Below are 20,688 nucleotides of genomic sequence, written 5' to 3'. Positions count from 1 at the left end.
CACAAAATGTTTCTCCCCGGTGTTCAGAGACCAAAGGTGTCTTTCTTTGTTAGTTTAAGTAACACTGCGGGACCCTTCAATACTGACACCACCCTGGTCCACACCAATGTCGTCACCAACATCAGCCAAGCCTACAGCCTGGTTACAGGTACTGCTTACACCAATGTACACTGAACAAAAATATAAACGCAATATATACGTGTTGGTCCCATGTTTCATGAGCTGAAATAAAAGATCCCAGAAATCTTCCATACGCACAAAAAGCTTATTGCTCTCAAATTTTGTGCACACATTTCTTTACATCCCTGTTAGTGAGCATTTCTCCTTTGCCAAGATAATCCATCCACCTGACAGGTGTGGCATATCAAGAAGCTGATTTAACAGCATGATCATTACACAGGTGCACCTTGTGCTGGGGACAATAAAAGGCCACTCTAAAATGTACAGTTTTGTCACACAACAACATGCCACAGATGTCTCAAGTTGAGGGAGCGTGCAATTGGCATGCTGACTGCAGGAATGTCCACCAGTGATGTTACCAGAGAATTGAATGTTCATTTCTGTAACATAAGCTGCCTCCAAAGTCATTTTAGAGAATTTGGCACTATGTCCAACCAGCCTCACATCAGCAGACCATGTGTAACCACGCCAGCCCAGGACCTCAACATCCGGCTTCTTCACCTGCGGGATGGTCTGAGATGAGACAGCTGATGAAACTGTGGGTTTTCACAACCAAATAATTTCTGCACAAACTGTCAGAAACCATCTCAGGGAAGCTCATCTGCGTGCTCATCGTCCTCAATAGGATCTTGACCTGACTGCAGTTCGGCGTCGTAACCGACATCAGTGGACAAATGCTCACCTTCGATGGCAACTGGCACGCTGGAGAAGTGTGCTCTTCATGGATGAATCCCGGTTTTAACTGTAACAGGCAGATGGCATCATGTGGGCGAGCAGTTTGCTGATGTCAACGTTGTGAAGAGTGCCCCATGGTGGCGGTGGGGTTATGGTATGGGCAGGCATAAGCTACGGACAACGAACACAATTGCATTTTATCGATTGCAATTTGAATCCAGAGATACCATGACGAGATCCTGAGGCCCATTGTCGTGCCCTTCATCTGCCGCCATCACCTAATGTTTCACCATGATAATGCACGGCCCCATATCGCAAGGATTTGTACACTATTCCTGGCAGCTGAAAATGTCCCAGTTCTTCCATGGCCTGCATAATCACCAGACATGTCACCCATTGAGCATCTTAGGGATGCTCTGGATCGACGTGTACGACAGCGTGTTCCAGTTCCCACCAATATCCAGCAACTTCGCACAGCCATTGAAGAGGAGTTGGACAACATTCCACAGGCCACAATCAACAGCCTGATCAACTCTATGCGAAGGAGATGTGTCGCGCTGCATGAGGCAAATGGTGGTCACACCAGATACGGACTGGTTTATCTGATCCACACCCCTACCTTTTGTTTTTAAGGTATATGTGACCAACATATGCATAACTGTATTCCCAGTCATGTGAAATCCATTGGTTAGGGCCTAATGAATTTATTTCAATTGACTGATTTCAGTATATGAACTGTAACTCAGTAGAATCTTTGAAATTGTTGCGTTTATATTTTTGTTCAGTGTACATGTATGAAGAACCATGTCCACAGGGCCCCATCTACAGACACTGAGACCAACATCACTACCAGGCTGCTCCAGTGTCTATGAGAGACAGACAGTATTGATCCCTCTGTCTTCCCTCTGATGCAGGTGTCTTCACAGCTCCAGTGAGAGCAGTCTACTACTTCTGATTCAGCACCATGATACCAGCAGCTCAACATTGGGGTCATCTGAGTTCATGGACATACGTTTTGTTCAATAATCAACCGGGTTTAATGTGGGCACAACAGTACATTAGTACTGGGGGTTTTGAGAATGTATCCAGTGATGTGACTCTAGAGCTGGAAGAGGGGGACTTGGTCTACATGAGTCTCCCCTCAGGCAATAGGCTCATTGATAGTTACAATAAACACAGCACCTTCGGTGGCTTCCTGCTCTTCCTCGTGTGAGGGAAACACTATTACAGCTGTAATGAGCCCAAATGATATAAAAGCCTGGGGTACGCTGAAATCTTTCTGTATAAAACATCATCATTAAAAACTGTGTGTTGAATGTGTGGAAAACAGGATTTTATTCAGTTGTGAGAAGAACACAGTTTGGTCTGAATTCACAGACACAGTCAAATACAAGTGGGCATATAGACAAAACAGTAAAGAATTACAATACTAAAATACCTCAGCAATTGGCAGCATAACATTTCAGAAAACAAGATGGAGGGGAGGAAGAAAAGAGAAAGGGGGAGAGAGACTCTTGTGGGTGCAGGTGTCCCCAGGTTAGCATGGTGTGTCCTTACAGCAGTCTTCTTCTACACTCAGAGAGGAGACAAGAGTTATAGAGTGGTCTCTTCCAGCTGTCTTCCCTCTGCACTCCAAGAGAGATAAGATGAAGAAATAGAGGGATGAGATGTAGGTATAGAGTGTGGTTCATTATAGTAGTCTCCAGAAGAAGAGAGAGGGGGATGAGATGGAGGTATAGAGTGTGGTTCACTATAGTAGTCTCCAGAAGAAGAGAGAGGGGGATGAGATGGAGGTATAGAGTAGTGTGGTTCACTATAGTAGTCTCCAGAAGAAGAGAGAGGGGGATGAGATGGAGGTATAGAGTGTGGTTCACTATAGTAGTCTCCAGAAGAGAGAGGGGGATGAGATGGAGGTATAGAGTAGTGTGGTTCACTATAGTAGTCTCCAGAAGAGAGAGGGGGATGAGATGGAGGTATAGAGTGTGGTTCACTATAGTAGTCTCCAGAAGAGAGAGGGGGATGAGATGGAGGTATAGAGTGTGGTTCGCTATAGTAGTCTCCAGAAGAAGAGAGAGGGGGATGAGATGGAGGTATAGAGTAGTGTGGTTCACTATAGTAGTCTCCAGAAGAAGAGAGAGGGGGATGAGATGGAGGTAGAGTGTGGTTCGCTATAGTAGTCTCCAGAAGAAGAGAGAGGGGGATGAGATGGAGGTATAGAGTAGCGTGGTTCACTATAGTAGTCTCCAGAAGAAGAGAGAGGGGGATGAGATGGAGGTATAGAGTGTGGTTCACTATAGTAGTCTCCAGAAGAAGAGAGAGGGGGATGAGATGGAGGTATAGAGTGTGGTTCGCTATAGTAGTCTCCAGAAGAGAGAGGGGGATGAGATGGAGGTATAGAGTGTGGTTCGCTATAGTAGTCTCCAGAAGAGAGAGGGGGATGAGATGGAGGTATAGAGTGTGGTTCGCTATAGTAGTCTCCAGAAGAGAGAGGGGGATGAGATGGAGGTAGAGTGTGGTTCGCTATAGTAGTCTCCAGAAGAAGAGAGAGGGGGATGAGATGGAGGTATAGAGTAGTGTGGTTCACTATAGTAGTCTCCAGAAGAAGAGAGAGGGGGATGAGATGGAGGTATAGAGTAGTGTGGTTCACTATACTAGTCTCCAGAAGAAGAGAGAGGGGGATGAGATGGAGGTATAGAGTGTGGTTCACTATAGTAGTCTCCAGAAGAAGAGAGAGGGGGATGAGATGGAGGTATAGAGTGTGGTTCGCTATAGTAGTCTCCAGAAGAAGAGAGAGGGGGATGAGATGGAGGTATAGAGTGTGGTTCACTATAGTAGTCTCCAGAAGAAGAGAGAGGGGGATGAGATGGAGGTAGAGGGTGGCCTCTTAAAGCAGTCTTCCTCTGCACTCTGTTGAGCCACAGCAGCACAGCAGCTCCTTGCCCTCCACACTGCCAACCTCGTAGTTATAGTCCCACGTCAACTCTGTCCCTGCCCGGATACGCCTGCACACACACGTTAGTAGATGACTCAAAATGGTCAACATTCACAAGTGCTCAGCACAAAACCACACATCAAATAATACATGTGTCTTTATCAGAGTAACAGGGTCTTACCACATCTACAGTGGGGAGAACAAGTATTTGATACACTGCCGATTTTGCAGGTTTTCCTACTTACAAAGCATGTAGAGGTCTGTAATTTTAAAAATCCAGAAAATCACATTGTATGATTTTTAAGTAATTAATTTGCATTTTATTGCATGACATAAGTATTTGATCACCTACCAACCAGTAAGAATTCCGGCTCTCACAGACCTGTTAGTTTTTCTTTAAGAAGCCCTCCTGTTCTCCACTCATTACCTGTATTAACTGCACCTGTTTGAACTCGTTACCTGTATAAAAGACACCTGTCCACACACTCAATCAAACAGACTCCAACCTCTCCACAATGGCCAAGACCAGAGAGCTGTGTAAGGACATCAGGGATAAAATTGTAGACCTGCACAAGGCTGGGATGGGCTACAGGACAATAGGCAAGCAGCTTGGTTAGAAGGCAACAACTGTTGGCGCAATTATTAGAAAATGGAAGAAGTTCAAGATGACGGTCAATCACCCTCGGTCTGGGGCTCCATGCAAGATCTCACCTCGTGGGGCATCAATGATCATGAGGAAGGTGAGGGATCAGCTCAGAACTACACGGCAGGACCTGGTCAATGACCTGAAGAGAGCTGGGACCACAGTCTCAAAGAAAACCATTAGTAACACACTACGTCGTCATGGATTAAAATCCTGCAGCGCACGCAAGGTCCCCCTGCTCAAGCCAGCGCATGTCCAGGCCCATCTGAAGTTTGCCAATGACCATCTGGATGATCCAGAGGAGGAATGGGAGAAGGTCATGGGGTCTGATGAGACAAAAATATAGCTTTTTGGTCTAAACTCCACTCGGCGTGTTTGGGGGAAGAAGAAGGATGAGTACAACCCCAAGAACACCATCTCAACCGTGAAGCATGAAGGTGGAAACATCATTATTTGGGGATGCTTTTCTGCAAAGGGGACAGGACGACTGCACCGTATTGAGGGGAGGATGGATGAGGCCATGTATCGCGAGATCTTGGCCAACAACCTCCTTCCCTCAGTAAGAGCATTGAAGATGGGTCGTGGCTGGGTCTTCCAGCATGACAACGACCCGAAACACACAGCCAGGGCAACTAAGGAGTGGCTCCGTAAGAAGCATCTCAAGGTCCTGGAGTGGCCTAGCCAGTCTCCAGACCTGAACCCAATAGAAAATCTTTGGAGGGAGCTGAAAGTCCGTATTGCCCAGCGACAGCCCCGAAACCTGAATGATCTAGAGAAGGTCTGTATGGAGGAGTGGGCCAAAATCCCTGCTGCAGTGTGTGCAAACCTGGTCAAGACCTACAGGAAACGTATGATCTCTGTAATTGCAAACAAAGGTTTCTGTACCAAATATTAAGTTCTGCTTTTCTGATGTATCAAATACTTATGTCATGCAATCAAAAGCAAATTAATTACTTAAAAATCATACAATGTGATTTTCTGGATTTTTGTTTTAGATTCCGTCTCTCACAGTTGAAGTGTACCTATGATAAAAATGACAGACCTCTACATGCTTTGTAAGTAGGAAAACCTGCAAAATCGGCAGTGTATCAAATACTTGTTCTCATTTTTACATTTACATTTTAGTAATTTAGCAGACGCTCTTATCCAGAGCAACTTACAGTTAGTGAGTGCATACATTATTATTATATAATTATTTGTTTCATACCCCCCGTGGGAATCGAACCCACAACCCTGGCGTTGCAAACGCCATGCTCTACCAACTGAGCTACATCCCTGCCGGCCATTCCCTCCCCTACCCTGGACGACGCTGGGCCAATTGTGCGCCACCCCATGGGTCTCCCGGTCGCGGCCGGCTATGACAGAGCCTGGATTCGAACCAGGATCTCTAGTGGCACAGCTATTAGACCACTGCACCACTCGGGAGGCCACTGTATGTAACCATGTCTAATACAGAACACTCACTTGCTGGCGAAGAAGGCCACCCAGGGGAAACGCAGGTCGTGTGTGTCTACAAACACATTCTGGACAAACAGGTTAGCACTGCAGCTATGCTGTAAGGAGGAGCGATGAGAGGGAGGGAGGGAGAGAGGAGAGAGAGCTTCATTCCCTTTGTCAAATTACATTTGACTCCACTTAATTAAACACATGCCAGGGTTTCCGTTAGGAAAATGTGTCGCCGTATGCATTGGGTGCGTAACCTGAGTAGGGCGTCCACCCACGGTGCTCAGAATCACAGAAATCACATTTAGAATATGATCATTCATATTAACAGAACATGAAAGTCCAGGATACAACGATATGCGGTCCTTCCCAAATTCTGATGTGCACTTTGAACACGTTAGAATACATTTCCACATTTTCTTTTCCTCAGCCAACAAGACTAGTAAAAAACAACACTATCCTATGTCAATCTACTATAGTAGAAAAGTTTAGGCTACCTATTCTATTGGTCAGCTTGTCGAGAAAGAAATAGCCTATTCCAAACAGACTCTGGGACAGTTGTGGGACGATAGTTGTGGAAAGTTTAGCTTCACATTATAAGCACAGCAATGCGTACAAGGCAGTAGGCTACGCGCAAATGTTCGTTCCATAATGCAATTAGTGGTAAAACACTTGTCAAAAGGGCACTGCATATGAGAGCGATTTCATGTGACAGAGATGAAAATATCAGTTAGAAATGTAGAAAGAGAGGAGATCTAACAGGCTTCTTCGAAGCAAGGTAAGACATGCCTCATATGTATTAAAACTTTCAGGTTTCAAACGATTAAGTATGTTTTTAAAATGCATACTGCCTCCAGTTCATTGCAAAGTGGTGTGTGGCGCACTGATGAAGCCTGCCTTCCGTTGCTGTTTGATACCGGTGTTCAAAACAACTGGGAACTCGGAAATCTCCGACCAGACTTCAGTGCGTTCAAAACAACTGGGAACTGGAGAAAAAAGTAGCTCCAACTGGGAAACATCGTTTTGAATGGTCATCCAACTCGGGCCTCTTTCTAGAGCTGCGACTTTCCGACCTGAAGATCACGGACGTCATGATTTAACCTCGTATTTTTCAGAGTTCACACTTGTCTTGAAAGCACCACAGGATGCTGCAGCAGCAGCTGTCTGACAGATTCTCCACTCAAAGGCTCTGTATCTGTATACTGTACACGTGTGAAAAATAAAATAAATAACGAATATACTGTACACGCGCCAATTTCATTTCACTAAATTATACAAATGTACCTATAGACCGATAAGCATGACCAGTCAAATGTATTTCCATCGACTGGTATTTCCATCAATGAATAGGCTAAAAAGCATTATTTCGCAATGGGATTATTTCTTCTCCCGGATAATTGGCCGGCGGCAATTTTATTTATCGGCTTTTCTATGTATTTAAAATCGGACAAAAGCCAGCTATTACCGGCTAATGGAAACTCTGACACACACGTAACACTCACGTTGAGGTAGCGTCCCAGGTTTCCCTCCAGCTTGGCGTCAATGATGTAGCAGGACTCCTCGCCATCGAAGAACTGCCGTGTGTTTTTAGGTCCACTGTCTCCCGCGTCCCCACCCTTACCCTGCGCCCCTCCGTGGCCCCCCGGGCCTCCCCCTGGCCCTATCCCAGCCCCTCCAGTCTTAACCATCAGGCCATGGGAGTTCTTCAGGGCAATGCCACGCGTGGACTTCACAGCCACCTGCCTCTTCACCGCACCTGAGACAGGAGGCAAGGAGAGGGAGGAGAGGAGGCAAGGAGAGGGAGGAGAGGAGGCAAGGAGAGGGAGGAGGAGAGGGGAGGAGAGGAGGCAAGGAGAGGGGAGGAGAGGAGGCAAGGAGAGGGGAGGAGAGGAGGCAAGGAGAGGGGAGGAGGCAAGGAGGCAAGGAGAGGGAGGAGGGGAGGCAAGGAGAGGGAGGAGGGGAGGCAAGGAGAGGGAGGAGAGGAGGATGAAGGGTCAATTCAGGGAAAAGCACCACAGGAACAGGTCTGGCAATACCTGATATAAAGCACAGAGATCTATGAACCCACCGCCCCAATTTCCCCCTCTCCTCACCTTGCATGCGTTTTCCCCTCCCCCCATTCTTCTTCTTCCCCCCTGCCCCCTCAACCCCTACCTCTTTCCCCACCCTGCGTGCCTTTCCCTCACCCCATTCTCCCCCCCTCCAATTTCCTCCTAAACCGATGCACGTTTCCCTTCCGCCTTCCTGTTCTCCCCCTACTTCCCCCCTCCTCACCCTGTGTGCGTTTCTCTCTCTCCTTGTTGTCGTCAGATCCAGAGCTGATGGTCTGGACGTCATCACTGTCCGACAGCGTCATCACATCCTGTCTCTTCACTCCCTCCGTCTTCACCGATTGGTTACCGCTGGGGGCGCAAAAACACACAATTACCTTACAGACTCACTCAACGTTATCTAATGTTATTCATATGGCACATTTTACCAAGTACATTTGACATTGTGCAACACAGGCCTAAAAGAGCCAAGCCAGGGTTAAATAGGTTGAAATTACATTTCACAATCTTTCATTACGTACCTTTTGTGGTCTCCGGGCTCCTAGAACAGAGAACACATGAGAAGGTGTATCAGTATCCAATCACAGCACCGGAACACAATCACTCCTTAATAAACATGAGAAGGAATCAATCATTACATGAGAGGGTGTCCAATCAGAACACCAGGAGATGAAAGCAAGAGATCGAAGCTGATCGATTTCTCCTAATATATGTAATAGGATCTACACAAAATAGCTGAGGTGGATATGGACTCCTCTCTTCCCCCTCTCTCTCACCTTCTTCTCTATCTTCAGTCCCTCCATCTTAACAGTGGCCTGGGAGGTAGAGGGTTGGTTGGTGAGCCAGGATGCTACTTTACTCTTCCCACTCTCCTCCGGCATGGGGGGCGGCTTCCTGTCCTCCTTTCCCCCCACTGACACACTCATCCCATCCTTACTGTCCTGGCTCCCTGGATGGGGGGAGGGAGACAGGATGAGGAGGGAGGAGGTGACAGAAAATATAAATATTATTTTAGATCACACTGCAACATGGAAAAATGTTAAATGCAGCTGTTTTTCTCAATATCAAATATATCTGGGTAACTATTAAGTACCTTACTGTGATTGTTTCCAATTGAAATAGTAAAAACATCTATATATTGTTTCTAGAAAATTGCAATTTCTCAAGCAAGAATCTTGCTAGGACTGTCTGGGAGTATTTGTATTTTTGTATTCATTAAGGATCCCCAGTAGCTCTTGCCGAGTGGGGAGGGGAAAACAGAAAACGAGCTGTTATTGGCAGAGACGTTTGGAACTCTTTCTTATTAACTAATTTACCGCCCAGTGATGTCACCAAGCAGGACAAAACTCCATCCCACCACAACAGGCTGACATTTCAGGCGGTCTTGTCAAATAGCTCTTACACTAAAAGGGCATTATCATTCTTTTCACAATTTCACAGTATTATTTCAACCTCTTAAGTGTGGAAATATATATAAAACACAGGAAAATCACATTTCTGACTGCACCGGGCCTTTAACATAATTTCTTACTGCCATGTCATTATTACAGTTCCAGCCTTACAACTGAGGGTTGAAGTTAAGTGCACACACACCTTCCTTGGCGCCCTTGGCCTGGCGGCGAGTGGTGTAGCTCCTCCACACAGAGCTGGAGCTGTAGTAGGGGTCCTTCACAAACGTGTCGTCTGAACTTTTGTCGTTGTTCGACTCCTCATCACTATCCCCATCCTTAGAGGAGTCACCACCAGCACCCCGCGCTGATGGAGAGAAGGAAGTCGTAAAACGGTAAATGGAGTTATTTGAGACTCTAGGTGAATCCTAAATGGCACCATAATCCCTATATAGTGCACTACTTTGGCTCTGGTCAAAAGTAAAAGCCAGACTCTTTCTAGACTATTAAACAGTGACCCCTCACCTTTGCCAGCGGGGTTGGCAGCATTGGTTCTCTGGGGGGGTTTGGGAAGGGGCTTGTTCTGCAAAGCCAGGGAGGAGGAGGGGGGGTTCTTCAGCCTGGACATGTCCACCCCGCTCCCGTCGCTGTCTGAGCAGTGGGCCTCACTCTCATACCCTTCCTTGAAGTTCTCCACACTCTCTATGTGGTCCAGGTTAGCAAAGTACTCATCACCCATCTCCAGACCCTCCTTGTCGGCAAAGTCATCTGTCAGAATCTTACCTGGGAGAGAGGAGAGGGAGAAGAGCGTAAGGGAGGAGAGAGAAGAGAGAGAGAAGAGAGTGAGGGAGGAGAGAGGGAAAAGAGAGTGAGGGAGGGAGAGAAGAGAGTGAGGGAGAAGAGGGATGAGAGGGGAGACAGAGTGCCATCACAGCAACAAGATTTGTGACCTGTTGCCACAAGAAAAGTGCAACCAGTGAAGAACAAACACCATTGTAAATACAACCTATATTTATGTTGATTTATTTTGTACTTTATACATCATTATAACACTGCACATAGCCATAATATGACCTTTGAAATGTCTATTCCTTTGAAACTTGAGTGTAATGTTTACTGTTCATTTTGATTGTTTATTTCACTTGCTTTGGCAATGTAAACATATGTTTCCCCATGCCAATAAAGTCCTTTGAATTGAGATGAGAGGAGAGAGGAGAGAGAGGAGAGAGGGAGAGAGGAGAGATAGAGAGAGGGAGAGAGGGAGAGAGGGAGAGAGGAGAGAGGAGAGAGGGAGAGAGAGGAGAGAGGGAGAGAGGAGAGAGGAGAGAGGAGAGAGGAGAGAGAGGGAGAGAGAAGAGAGGGGAGAGAGGGTAGAGAGGGGAGAGAGGAGAGAGGGAGAGAGGAGAAAACGGGAGGTAAAGGATGTAGGAAACTTGCTATGTTGTTTTTCATTCTGCATACATCTGTAGGCATGTAAACAATGACATACACTTATAAGGAGCCATGTGCTGTTATGAATGCTTATGACAAGTCTTAATATGCAGTCCACTTCCTACATGCAATGTGAATACCGGTACATACTGTTATCCATGTGTAAAGCCTGCTATAACACTGTTCTGTCCCCTCCTCCAGCTAGTGACGTACCGGCGTAGATGCAGACGAAGGATCCCTTGGCCACATCGTCCAGACAGCGGATGCCCCAGCCTTTGTTCTGGGTCTTAAAGAGCTGCAGCCTCACCTGCAGACCGTGCTGCACCAGACGGTTACTACACATCTGACTACAACACTTACACCGCTTATTACACTCATATATCCTGAGAGAGAGGAGAGGAGGAGAGAGAGAGAGAGAGATTAGTACGAGGGACGTCTGTATTTGTGACTGTGTGTGTGTTTGTGTGTGTCTGTCTCTCACCCGGTGGGCAAACACTCCTCCAGTCTCTTTTGTGTGTATCCAGCAGCGTGGTTGATCTGTGCTCCAGGAGTACAGGCTGTGGCCTGCAGGGTCAGCTGGTGACACGAACACTTGGACCTGCAGAACACATACACACAATCCCAATTTCAACACTTTAAATTGACTAAATGAGTTAATCACTGATTTAACAATTGGACAGGTGAAATCTATGTAGTGGAAGCCATGCAGAAGACAGAGCCCAGATGAGGGGTCACAGAAGGGTCAGAGTGATAGTACTGACCTGTCCCTGCAGCCGTCGGTACAGTCACAGCCCACCAGGAACTCTGGACTGGTGTTTATGAACACTCCGTCTTCAGGGATACGCTCCTTACCTGGTAACACACAGATACCCATCAGTTACTGACGTCTTCAGGAATTACACTTATTCCACATTGTTAGGTTACAGCCTTATTCTAAAATTGATTAAATTGTTTTTTTCCCCTCATCAATCTACACACAATACCCCATAGTGACAAAGCAAAAACTGTTTTTTATAAATTTTTGCTAATTTATAAAAATAAAATCATGAAATATGACATTTACATAATTATTCAGACCCTTTACTCAGTACTTTGTTGAAGCACCTTTGGCAGCAATTACAGCCTTGAGCCTTCTTGGGTATGACGCTACAAGCTTGGCACACCTGTATTTGGGGAGTTTCTCCCATTCTTCTCTGCATAACCGCTCAAGCTCTGTCAGGTTGGATGGGGAGCGTCGCTGCACAGCTATTTTCAGGTCTCTCCAGAGATGTTCGATCGGGTTCAAGTCCGGGCTCTGGCTAGGCCACTCAAGGACATTTAGAGACTTGTCCCGAAGCCACTCCTGCGTTGTCTTGGCTGTGTGCTTAGGGTCGTTGTCCTGTTGGAAGGTGAACCTTCGCCCCAGTCTGAGGTCCTGAGCGCTCCGGAGCAGGTTTTCATCAATGATCTCTCTGTACTTTGCTCCATTAATCTTTGCCTTGATCCTGACTAGTCTCCTAGTCCCTGCCACTGAAAAACATCCCCACAGCATGATGCTGCCACCACCATGCTTCACCGTAGGGATGGTGCCAGGTTTCCTCCAGACATGACCCTTGCATTCAGGCCAAAGAGTTCCATCTTGGTTTCATCAGACCAGAGAATCTTGTTTCTCATGGTCTGAGAGTCTTTAGGTGCCTTTTGGCAAACTCCAAGCGGGCTGTCATGTGCCTTTTACTGAGGAGTGGCTTCCGTCTGGCCACTCTACCATAAAGGCCTGATTGGTGGAGTGCTGCAGAAATGGTTTTCCTTCTGGAAGGTTATCCCATCTCCACAGAGGAACTCTAGAGCTCTGTCAGTGACCATCAGGTTCTTGGTCACCTCCCTGACCAAGGCCCTTCTCCCCCGATTGCTCAGTTTGGCTGGGCGGCCAGCTCTAGGAAGAGTCTTGGTGGTTCCAAGCTTCTTCCATTTAAGAATGATGGAGGCCACTATGTTCTTGGGGACTTTCAATGCTGCAGAAATGTTTTGCTACCCTTCCCCAGATCTGTGTATCGACACAATCCTGTCTCGGAGCTCTAAGGACAACTCCTTCGACCTCATGGCTTGGTTTTTGCTCTGACATGCACTGTCAACTGAGGAATCTTATGTAGACAGGCGTGCCTTTCCAAATCATGTACAATCAATTGAATTTACCACAGGTGGACTCCAATCAAGTTGTAGAAACAGCGCAAGGATTATCAATGGAAACAGGATGCACCTGTGCTCAATTTCGAGTCTCATAGCAAAGGGTCTGAATACTTACGTAAATGAGGTATCTGTTTTTTGTTTTTAATAAATTTGCAAAAATATGAAAAAAACTGTTCTCGCTTTGTCATTATGGGGTATTGTGTGTAGATTGCTGAGGAAATGGGTTTATTAAACCATTTTAGAATAAGGCTGTAACGTAAGAAAATGTGGAAAAAGTCAAGGGGTCTGAATAGTTTCCGAAGGCACTGTATTCACCATAGAATTAGAACTTCACTAATCCCATTCATCCCAATATTCTAGTTTTATGACTTCATCTCGACTGAATATCAAATGACTCCCTTTTGCTTAGTGTTGTGTAGCTAGCGCACCACCATTGGCTCGAACTATACAGGAAGACCTAGGGCTCTGATGGGTAATCATTTGATTGAGGCCTGTACAGTAACTCAAGGCCTATATACTGATTAAGTAATCCCCCCTCCCATCCTCCTCACTGTAGGCCACATCGGGCGGCGGTGTGACGTCGATCTCATTGACGCAGGACAGGGGAATGTCCTCGCGGCCGTTGGTGATGTCTCGGATGTAGTAGTAAGGCTTCTGGGGCTGGAAGCGCCGGTCGACCAGGACGTAGGGATCCAAGCAGAACATCTCCAGGAAGATAAAGTCACAGCGCGTCTGGAAGAGGTAGCGCTGGATCTCCGCCATGCTGCGCAGACACAGCCCACATGGAGACTTGTAGATCACATGGAACGACATCTGACGAGGGAGGAGGGGGGGATTTGGGGTGAGAGATAGTTAATACCAAAATCTGTCCCCCCTATAATGATCCCAACCGTGCTTCCTGAAAGATAAAATACTTCTCAAAGCTATTTTTCTCTGTCTTTACCTTGCGATTGACTCTCCGTCGCCCCGTCATGCGTCTGAACTCGTACAGTAGAGGGGTGAGCAGGGGGTTCCTGCCCCGGTGCATATCTGCTCTGGAGGGCCGGATACGGTTGAGACAGGCAGGCTGGCAGGTGTGAGGCAGGTAGAAGATGCGGTCTGTGGGGGCGCGGTACGAGGGCTCGTGGGGAATCCGGTCGTTACTGAAGGTGTATGGGGTCACTGTGGGTGCAGGGGCAGTCGGAGGGGCTTGGGGAGGAGGGGGCAGGGACTGCTGCTGGTGTTGCATAGGCTGTTGGGCCGTGAGAGTCTGGATGTTGCCAGTCTGAAGGACATACATTCTGGAGAGGAAGCGGGAGAGTGAAGATAGAGTTATGAATAGATTCCTATAAAACGTTGCATATTTGTGAGTGTGGCTGTTTAGTAAGAGATTCTGTTTATTTTTATTTTTATGATCATATATTTTCCTGTCCCCCCTCCCTCACCTGGATGAGTTTCCAGGAGAACCAGTTGAAGGCTGGGGCTGTATGGCTTTAGGGGCGTGGCTATTACTGGCCAGTCCAGAGCGAGAGCCTCCTTGAGGGGGAACGTACGGAGAAGTACTCTTCTTAGCCATCTGATACTTAGGACTGTTGAGGGGGTGGGGGGAGAGAGAAAGAAAGAGGAAGAGGAACAGGAGGGAGGGAGGAGCGATCAGGGAGAAAAAGGGGTAAATGTAGCAGCGAGGGGGGAGAGAGAATGTCGATTTTCAAGGAATGTCACAAGGTTTACACTGTGTGATTCTGTGTGTGTGTGTTACTCACTCTGTTCGTGCGGGCTGATTGGGCTGGGAGGGTGTAGGAGGGATGGAGGAGGGTGGGGAGAGGGGATGGAGGGATTTAGTGGGGGTCCCGCTGGGGGTTGTGCTGTTCCCCCCACTGTGATACTGGACCACTGGGCCCTTGGTCCTCAATGCTCCTACAGAGACACAGATAAAATGGTGAAGTAGAGATTAGAGTTATCCAATGAAGTAGAGATTAGAGTTATCCAATGAAGGACAGGCCAAGGTTCCATCAGGTACAGTATAATATGTGATCCCGCTGGGTTATTAAAGATGGATTGATTGGTGAAGTGATTGGTTTGTTTGTCCATATATTGATTGGTTAATTGATTGATTGACTAGAGGGAGTGTTACCCATGTTGGGGCGTGTCCTCTGCTGGCCAGCCATCTTCTTCTCCTGGGTGTTGGCACAGTTGGTCTTCAGGTTGAACATGGGCTCCAGCCTGGTTGAACCGCGGTAGATCCACTCACTACGCTTGTCATCCTGGAGGAGAGAAACAGTAGATAGATTACCACAGAGAATCACTTTCATTCATTCAATTGCTTTTTTATCTTATCCACCTTATTTTCATATTTTGTTGAGTGTCAAGTCTGCTGAAGTAGTATAAAAACGTGATTCAAAACAAGAAACTCAAATAAAATACTTTACAATGGTATCCCTGATAATAAAATATGGTGTGACCATCATGTTAAATCATCAGACTATAAATAACGTAACGTTTGGTGGTAATCAAATCCCAGTGATGATGTCATCATACCAGGAAGAGGATCTTGACGAGGCTGCCATCCACCTCCTCCACTCTGCTCCTCCACCACGTCCCCTCCCACTCTGTCTTGATGACCTGGCCTGCCTTCAGCAGCACCATGGGCCTGTTGGGGTACGAGGTTATATACTCCTCTATGAAGTCTTTACACGACGCATCCTCTATGTCCTCCCATGTACGCTTCACTGGGGGAGGAGAGAGAGAGTGAGGGGGGGAAGAGAAAAGATGATGGGGGAGAGATAGAGAAGATGATGGTGGGGAGAAAGAGGGGTAGGGGAGAGTGAGAAGATGTGAAGATTATAAGCTATGGTCACATCCCAAAACCAGATTGACAGGAAAGAGAGGAGATCAAGAGAAGGAAAGAGAGAGGACATGAAGACAGAAAGGAGGGTTCTTACTTGGTCTGCAGACAGGGTAGAGCTCAGGCAGGGTCACGTAGGAGGCATAACCGTCGTCAAAGAAGATCAGGAACCTGAAACACACATAGACAACTGTTGAAACACCTCCGCAACCCTTCACCAAACACACAGAGGATATTTGAAACATGCTCACACACACAGCTTCTCACCTCATGCGGTTCTTGTTGTTGGGCATCTCTGCTACGATGCCCGCGTAGAGCCAGACCTGGTTGCCGTCCTTGTACTTGGCGACCACCCTGGCTCCCACGTATAGCCTCTCCAGGGTGGGGTGGTAGTGAAACGCTATGTGGTTCCCAGACAGTAGACTCTTCCCCTTGTTCTCAAACTTCACCTTGTACTTACTGTAACCATTACCTACAAACACACACATTCTTAATGTCAAACTTCACCCTGTGCGTGTGTGTGTGGAGAGGTCTGTGTGTGTGTGGAGAGGTCTGTGTGTGTGTGTGTGTGGAGAGGTCTGTGTGTGTGTGTGGAGAGGTCTGTGTGTGTGTGTGTGGAGAGGTCTGTGTGTGTGTGTGTGGAGAGGTCTGTGTGTGTGTGTATGTATGTATGTCTCACCGACAGGGTTGATGGCGATGAGCATTCCGCTGTGCCAGGTCTTGGTGCGTTTCTTTCCCAGAAGACTCATCTCCAGTTTGATCTCATCATCCTTCAGGGAGGGGTTAGGCTGGGTGGGTGTGTTCCTGGGTGTGGCCTGGGACACAAACACCGCTGGCATGGGTACCGGGCCACCTACACACACACACAAAAAAACGCATGTGAACTTTTGTGCAGTATGTACACACACAAAGACAAGAGAGAACGCCACCTAGTGACCCGGAGGAATACATCAATCACACAGACATATAGAATGGCACATTTGTGCTATTACCTGGCTGTTGTATAGCAGGGCCGGAAGAAGGGTTTTTGTTGACTGTCTGGGCCAGCTTCAACACCTGCTGGGAGGAACGCTGGAGCGCTGCCGACGCCTCCTTAAACTGCAGGACACACGTACGCGCACACACAAACATAATTAACACATACATATGGATATTGTTCAAACTTAATTCTGGCTTTCACCTACCACCTGTGTATGTATGGGGGGGGGGGGTAGTGAGGAAGGGATAGAGAGAGAGAGAGAGAGAGAGACAGGGAAGGGAGAGAAAGCGAAAGAGAGACAGGGAGGAAGAGAGACAGAGAGGAAGAGAGACAGATAGGAAGAGAGGAAGAGAGACAGGGAGGAAGAGAGACAGATAGGAAGAGAGACAGATAGGAAGAGAGACAGGGAGGAAGAGAGAGAGGATGAGCTTCAACACCGGCTGGGAGGAACACTGGAAAGCTGTAGATAACAGGGTCAATTAATACACATTCAATTAACACGCGTGTGTGTGTGACTAATTCTCTGTTCTCACCATTGCATCCTGGACAGGTATCCCAGGTTTCTTGGGTGGAACCACTGTGAGAGGAAAGAGGTCAGAGAAGAGACAGGAAAGAAACAAGGTTAGACATTCGCTCCTGTGTTTTATACTGGAGCTGCCCTTCTGGACAGGTTTCCTTTGATAAACATATTGTTTATCTCACTGGGAGTAAATGTCAGTACGTACGTAAGCCCACAGCGATGACATCATCATCGTCATCATCATCGTCAATTTCTATTACATCAGAGGACAGAGCCCCTCCCACTCCGCCCTCATCCTCTGAAGAGCTCTCCTTGTAGACCAGCCCCATCTTACTGTAGGTGGACTTCACCAGAGCCTCACACTCCACTATGGACCTGACACACACACACACACACACAATGGAGAGAATCACACAGACGTTAACACGCACACACCAGTCCTATTTTACAGTAAGCCGGGCCTCACATTCTTCTATAGACCTGACACACACACACACACACACACACACAGGAGAAACACACAAACATCAACATCTTTCACATCTCCCTAAAGTCTTCCACTCTACTATGGACCTGAGAGAGAAACAAACAAAACATAATGATCATCCCCCCACACACACTCACTGGTTGGCGTTGTTGAAGAGTTTGTCCACCACCTCCTCTTCCTTCTCTTTGTTCTCCACCCATTCCTTGAGCTCAGCAAGCTGGGCCTTCCTCTGGCGGACTGCCTCGCTCCTCTCCACCTCCTCCTCTATCCACTTACTCAGCTCCTCCAGAGACACACCCAGCTCCTCCTCCAGACCAGAGTCCCAGCCCTCCACCTCCATCCTGGGGGTACAGAGAGGGAACGGGGGGGGGGCAGGCAGAGAGAACGACGATCACATGAAATTGAAAACACTTGCAATGCATGACCTTTGTTACAATATAAACTACCTAGGGTGATATTTCAAGAGATTGTTGAGACATGGGGAAGTATGGGGAGAGACACACAGGGAGGGAGAGTAAGAAAGCAATGGGAGTAGTGGAGAAGGGGAGGAGGCAGCGAGAGAACAGACTGAGTGAAGACGAGGCAAAGAAAGTGAGAGAGATTTTGTGGTCCTCTGTAGCTCAGCTGGTAGAGCACGGCGCTTGTAACGCCAAGGTAGTGGGTTCGATCCCCGGGACCACCCATACACAAAAATGTATGCACGCATGACTGTAAGTCGCTTTGGATAAAAGCGTCTGCTAAATGGCATATTATTATTATTATTATTTTATTTATTATAGAGTTAGTTAAGATTACATTGTTGCTGGTGTTAGCCAGCTAGCTAGCTAGCCAACTACACAGTATCCTGAAACCTGTTTTAGTTTCATGGCCGATTAAACACGTTGGGCCTAAAACTCACCTGTACAATCTCTTGAAATATCACCCTAGGTAGTTGATATTGTCACAAAGGTCATGCATTGCAAGTGTTTTCAATTTCATGTGATCGTCGCATTGTTTTGAAATGAGGGAACACTGTGCCTGACTATGAAGGGACATTGACACTCAACTGTCGGGGCAGCAGGTAGCTTAGTGGTTAAGAGCGTGGTGCAGTAACCGAAAGGTCGCTGGTTCTAATCCCCGAGCCGACTAGATGAAACATCTGTCGATGTGCCCTTGAGCAAGGCACTTAACCCTAATTGCTCCTGTAAGTCGCTCTGGATAAGAGCGTCTGCTAAATGACTAAAATGTAAAATGTAAGTGCTCATGTCATGTTAGTTGTAGTCTTGAATATTCTAAAATAACGTATTTAACTAATCATAGAAGGTCAAAATAAACATGAAACTCTCGTTAATTTGGAATGAAACCTATTGTCATCAAAAACCTTTAACACCATTTGTAAATCCTACAACATTTTTTTTTTTTTTTTTCTACAACCACCAAACGTTACATCGTCAAAAGGTTAGCACAGCGGTGCGCGGAGAAGACGCGTTTAGCAGTCAAAAATATTGTACTGTAGTAGTATTAAATGAAATTCCTGGGCGAATGCAGTTTTTAAAGTAAGCATTTGTGAACATAATCACAGTGGATGTTCATTTATCGGATAAGTTGTGTTTATTCAAACAATCTTGCCAACTCGTAAGTTACCTTGTAAGCAAGCTAACGTTACTGTGCTGGGGAGGCAGACTAGCTAGCAATTTAGCTAGCTATGCTAACAAGCTACATCCAGTTCAGTCTTTTGTAGTTGGCTCCTCGTAGTGTCCTCTAAATCTATATCCACTCACAGTATAATGCATCTGCAACTAAAAAAAATTTCATGAATCGAGACAATTTTTATTGGAAGTTAATGAACTCACCCATCATTATTGTCCATTATCCAGGCATTCAGCGAGAAAGCTGCAGACCACTCACAATACCCCCCGCATTCAACTTCTTCTCCTGTGGCTTTCCGGCAGACTAGACGCTGTGTTGCATATTGCTGCCCTTACAGGTCGGAGTGCGTATTACACCATCTAACCCTACACCTATACACTATCCCCAAAAACCCATCACCCCATCCCTCTACTTTGGCCCTAAACGATCCTACATCAGGCAGTCGGCCTGGGATGATGGAACGCCTTCTCTCAAAACTTCCTGTAGATCTTCTGCACTAAAATCTCTCGCACTAAAGTTTCTCTGCTGCTGCAACTACCATCTATCCAGTGGTGGAAAAAGTACTAAATTCTCATACTTGAGTAAAAGTAAAAATACCTTAATAGAAAATGACTCAAGTAAAAGTGAAAGTCACCCAGTAAAATATTACTTGAGTAAAAGTCTAAAAGTATTTCGTTTTAAATAAGTACAAGTAAATGTAGTTGCTAAAATATACTTAAGTATCAAAAGTAAAAGTACAAATAATTACAAATTCCTTATATTAAGCAAACCAGATGGCATAATTGTCTTTTATTTATTTATTTACGGATAGCCAGGGTCACACTCCAACACTCAGACATAATTTAAAAACAAAGCATTTGTGTTTAGTGAGTCCACCAGATCAGAGGCAGTAGGGATGACCAGGAATGTTCTTTTGATAAGTGTGCGAATTGGACAATTTTCTGTCCTGCTAAGCATTCAAAATGTAACAAGTACTTTTGGGTGTCAAGGAAAATGTATGGAGTAAAAAGTACATCATTTTCTATAGGAATGTAGTGAAGTAAAAGTAAAAATTGTCAAAAATATAAATAGTAAAGTACAGATACCCAAAAAAACTACTTAAGTAGTACTTTAAAGTATTTTTACTTAAGTACTTTACACCACTGCATCTATCTTCTGTGATTTCCGCTCCATCAGTGCAGTGCAGTTGATCACAATGGCTATTACGCAAGAAATCCAACCTTACTAAAACTCATCCTTTCTGGCTCTCTCTCCAGGCCTACTCACTGGGTGCCTCCCAGTCGACTCACTGACCCTTGGGCTATCCTCTACTCTCTTCACTGCCTCAGCATAGGAAACTT

General features: G+C 46.4%; 1 protein-coding gene across 1 annotated transcript; it reads right to left on the bottom strand.

Annotated features, from left to right (window-relative positions):
• Positions 1 to 2,168: 2,168 nt before the first annotated feature.
• On the bottom strand, positions 2,169 to 19,609 carry LOC311140263 (histone-lysine N-methyltransferase SETDB1-B-like). The gene is made up of 25 exons (XM_084175234.1): positions 19,552 to 19,609; positions 17,857 to 18,060; positions 17,438 to 17,607; positions 17,246 to 17,289; positions 16,726 to 16,831; positions 16,413 to 16,586; positions 16,001 to 16,205; positions 15,831 to 15,904; positions 15,427 to 15,617; positions 15,023 to 15,152; positions 14,652 to 14,805; positions 14,334 to 14,477; positions 13,853 to 14,189; positions 13,461 to 13,722; positions 11,505 to 11,595; positions 11,225 to 11,341; positions 10,957 to 11,126; positions 9,838 to 10,095; positions 9,518 to 9,679; positions 8,701 to 8,873; positions 8,446 to 8,465; positions 8,148 to 8,275; positions 7,376 to 7,629; positions 5,895 to 5,983; positions 2,169 to 3,857 (listed from the first exon to the last, which is right to left on the bottom strand). Exons 1-25 carry the CDS (start codon positions 19,566 to 19,568, stop codon positions 3,740 to 3,742), a joined length of 3,792 nt encoding a protein of 1,263 aa, XP_084031360.1. The 5' UTR covers positions 19,569 to 19,609; the 3' UTR covers positions 2,169 to 3,739.
• Positions 19,610 to 20,688: the final 1,079 nt, after the last annotated feature.

The sequence above is a fragment of the Coregonus lavaretus genome (assembly GCF_964263955.1).
Source record: "Coregonus lavaretus genome assembly, chromosome: 13".
Taxonomy (NCBI): Eukaryota; Metazoa; Chordata; class Actinopteri; order Salmoniformes; family Salmonidae; genus Coregonus; species Coregonus lavaretus.
This window is presented reverse-complemented; position numbering and strand designations above follow the sequence as displayed.

Bases quoted from the DNA above. Each gene is read 5' to 3' on its own strand.
- LOC311140263 (XM_084175234.1), bottom strand. The intron at 16,832-17,245 runs GTGAGAACAGAG...TGTGTCCTGCAG, and splicing joins TACCTGTCCAGGATGCAATG to TTTAAGGAGGCGTCGGCAGC. The intron at 14,806-15,022 runs GTAACACTCCCT...GTGTCTCTGTAG, and splicing joins GAGGACACGCCCCAACATGG to GAGCATTGAGGACCAAGGGC.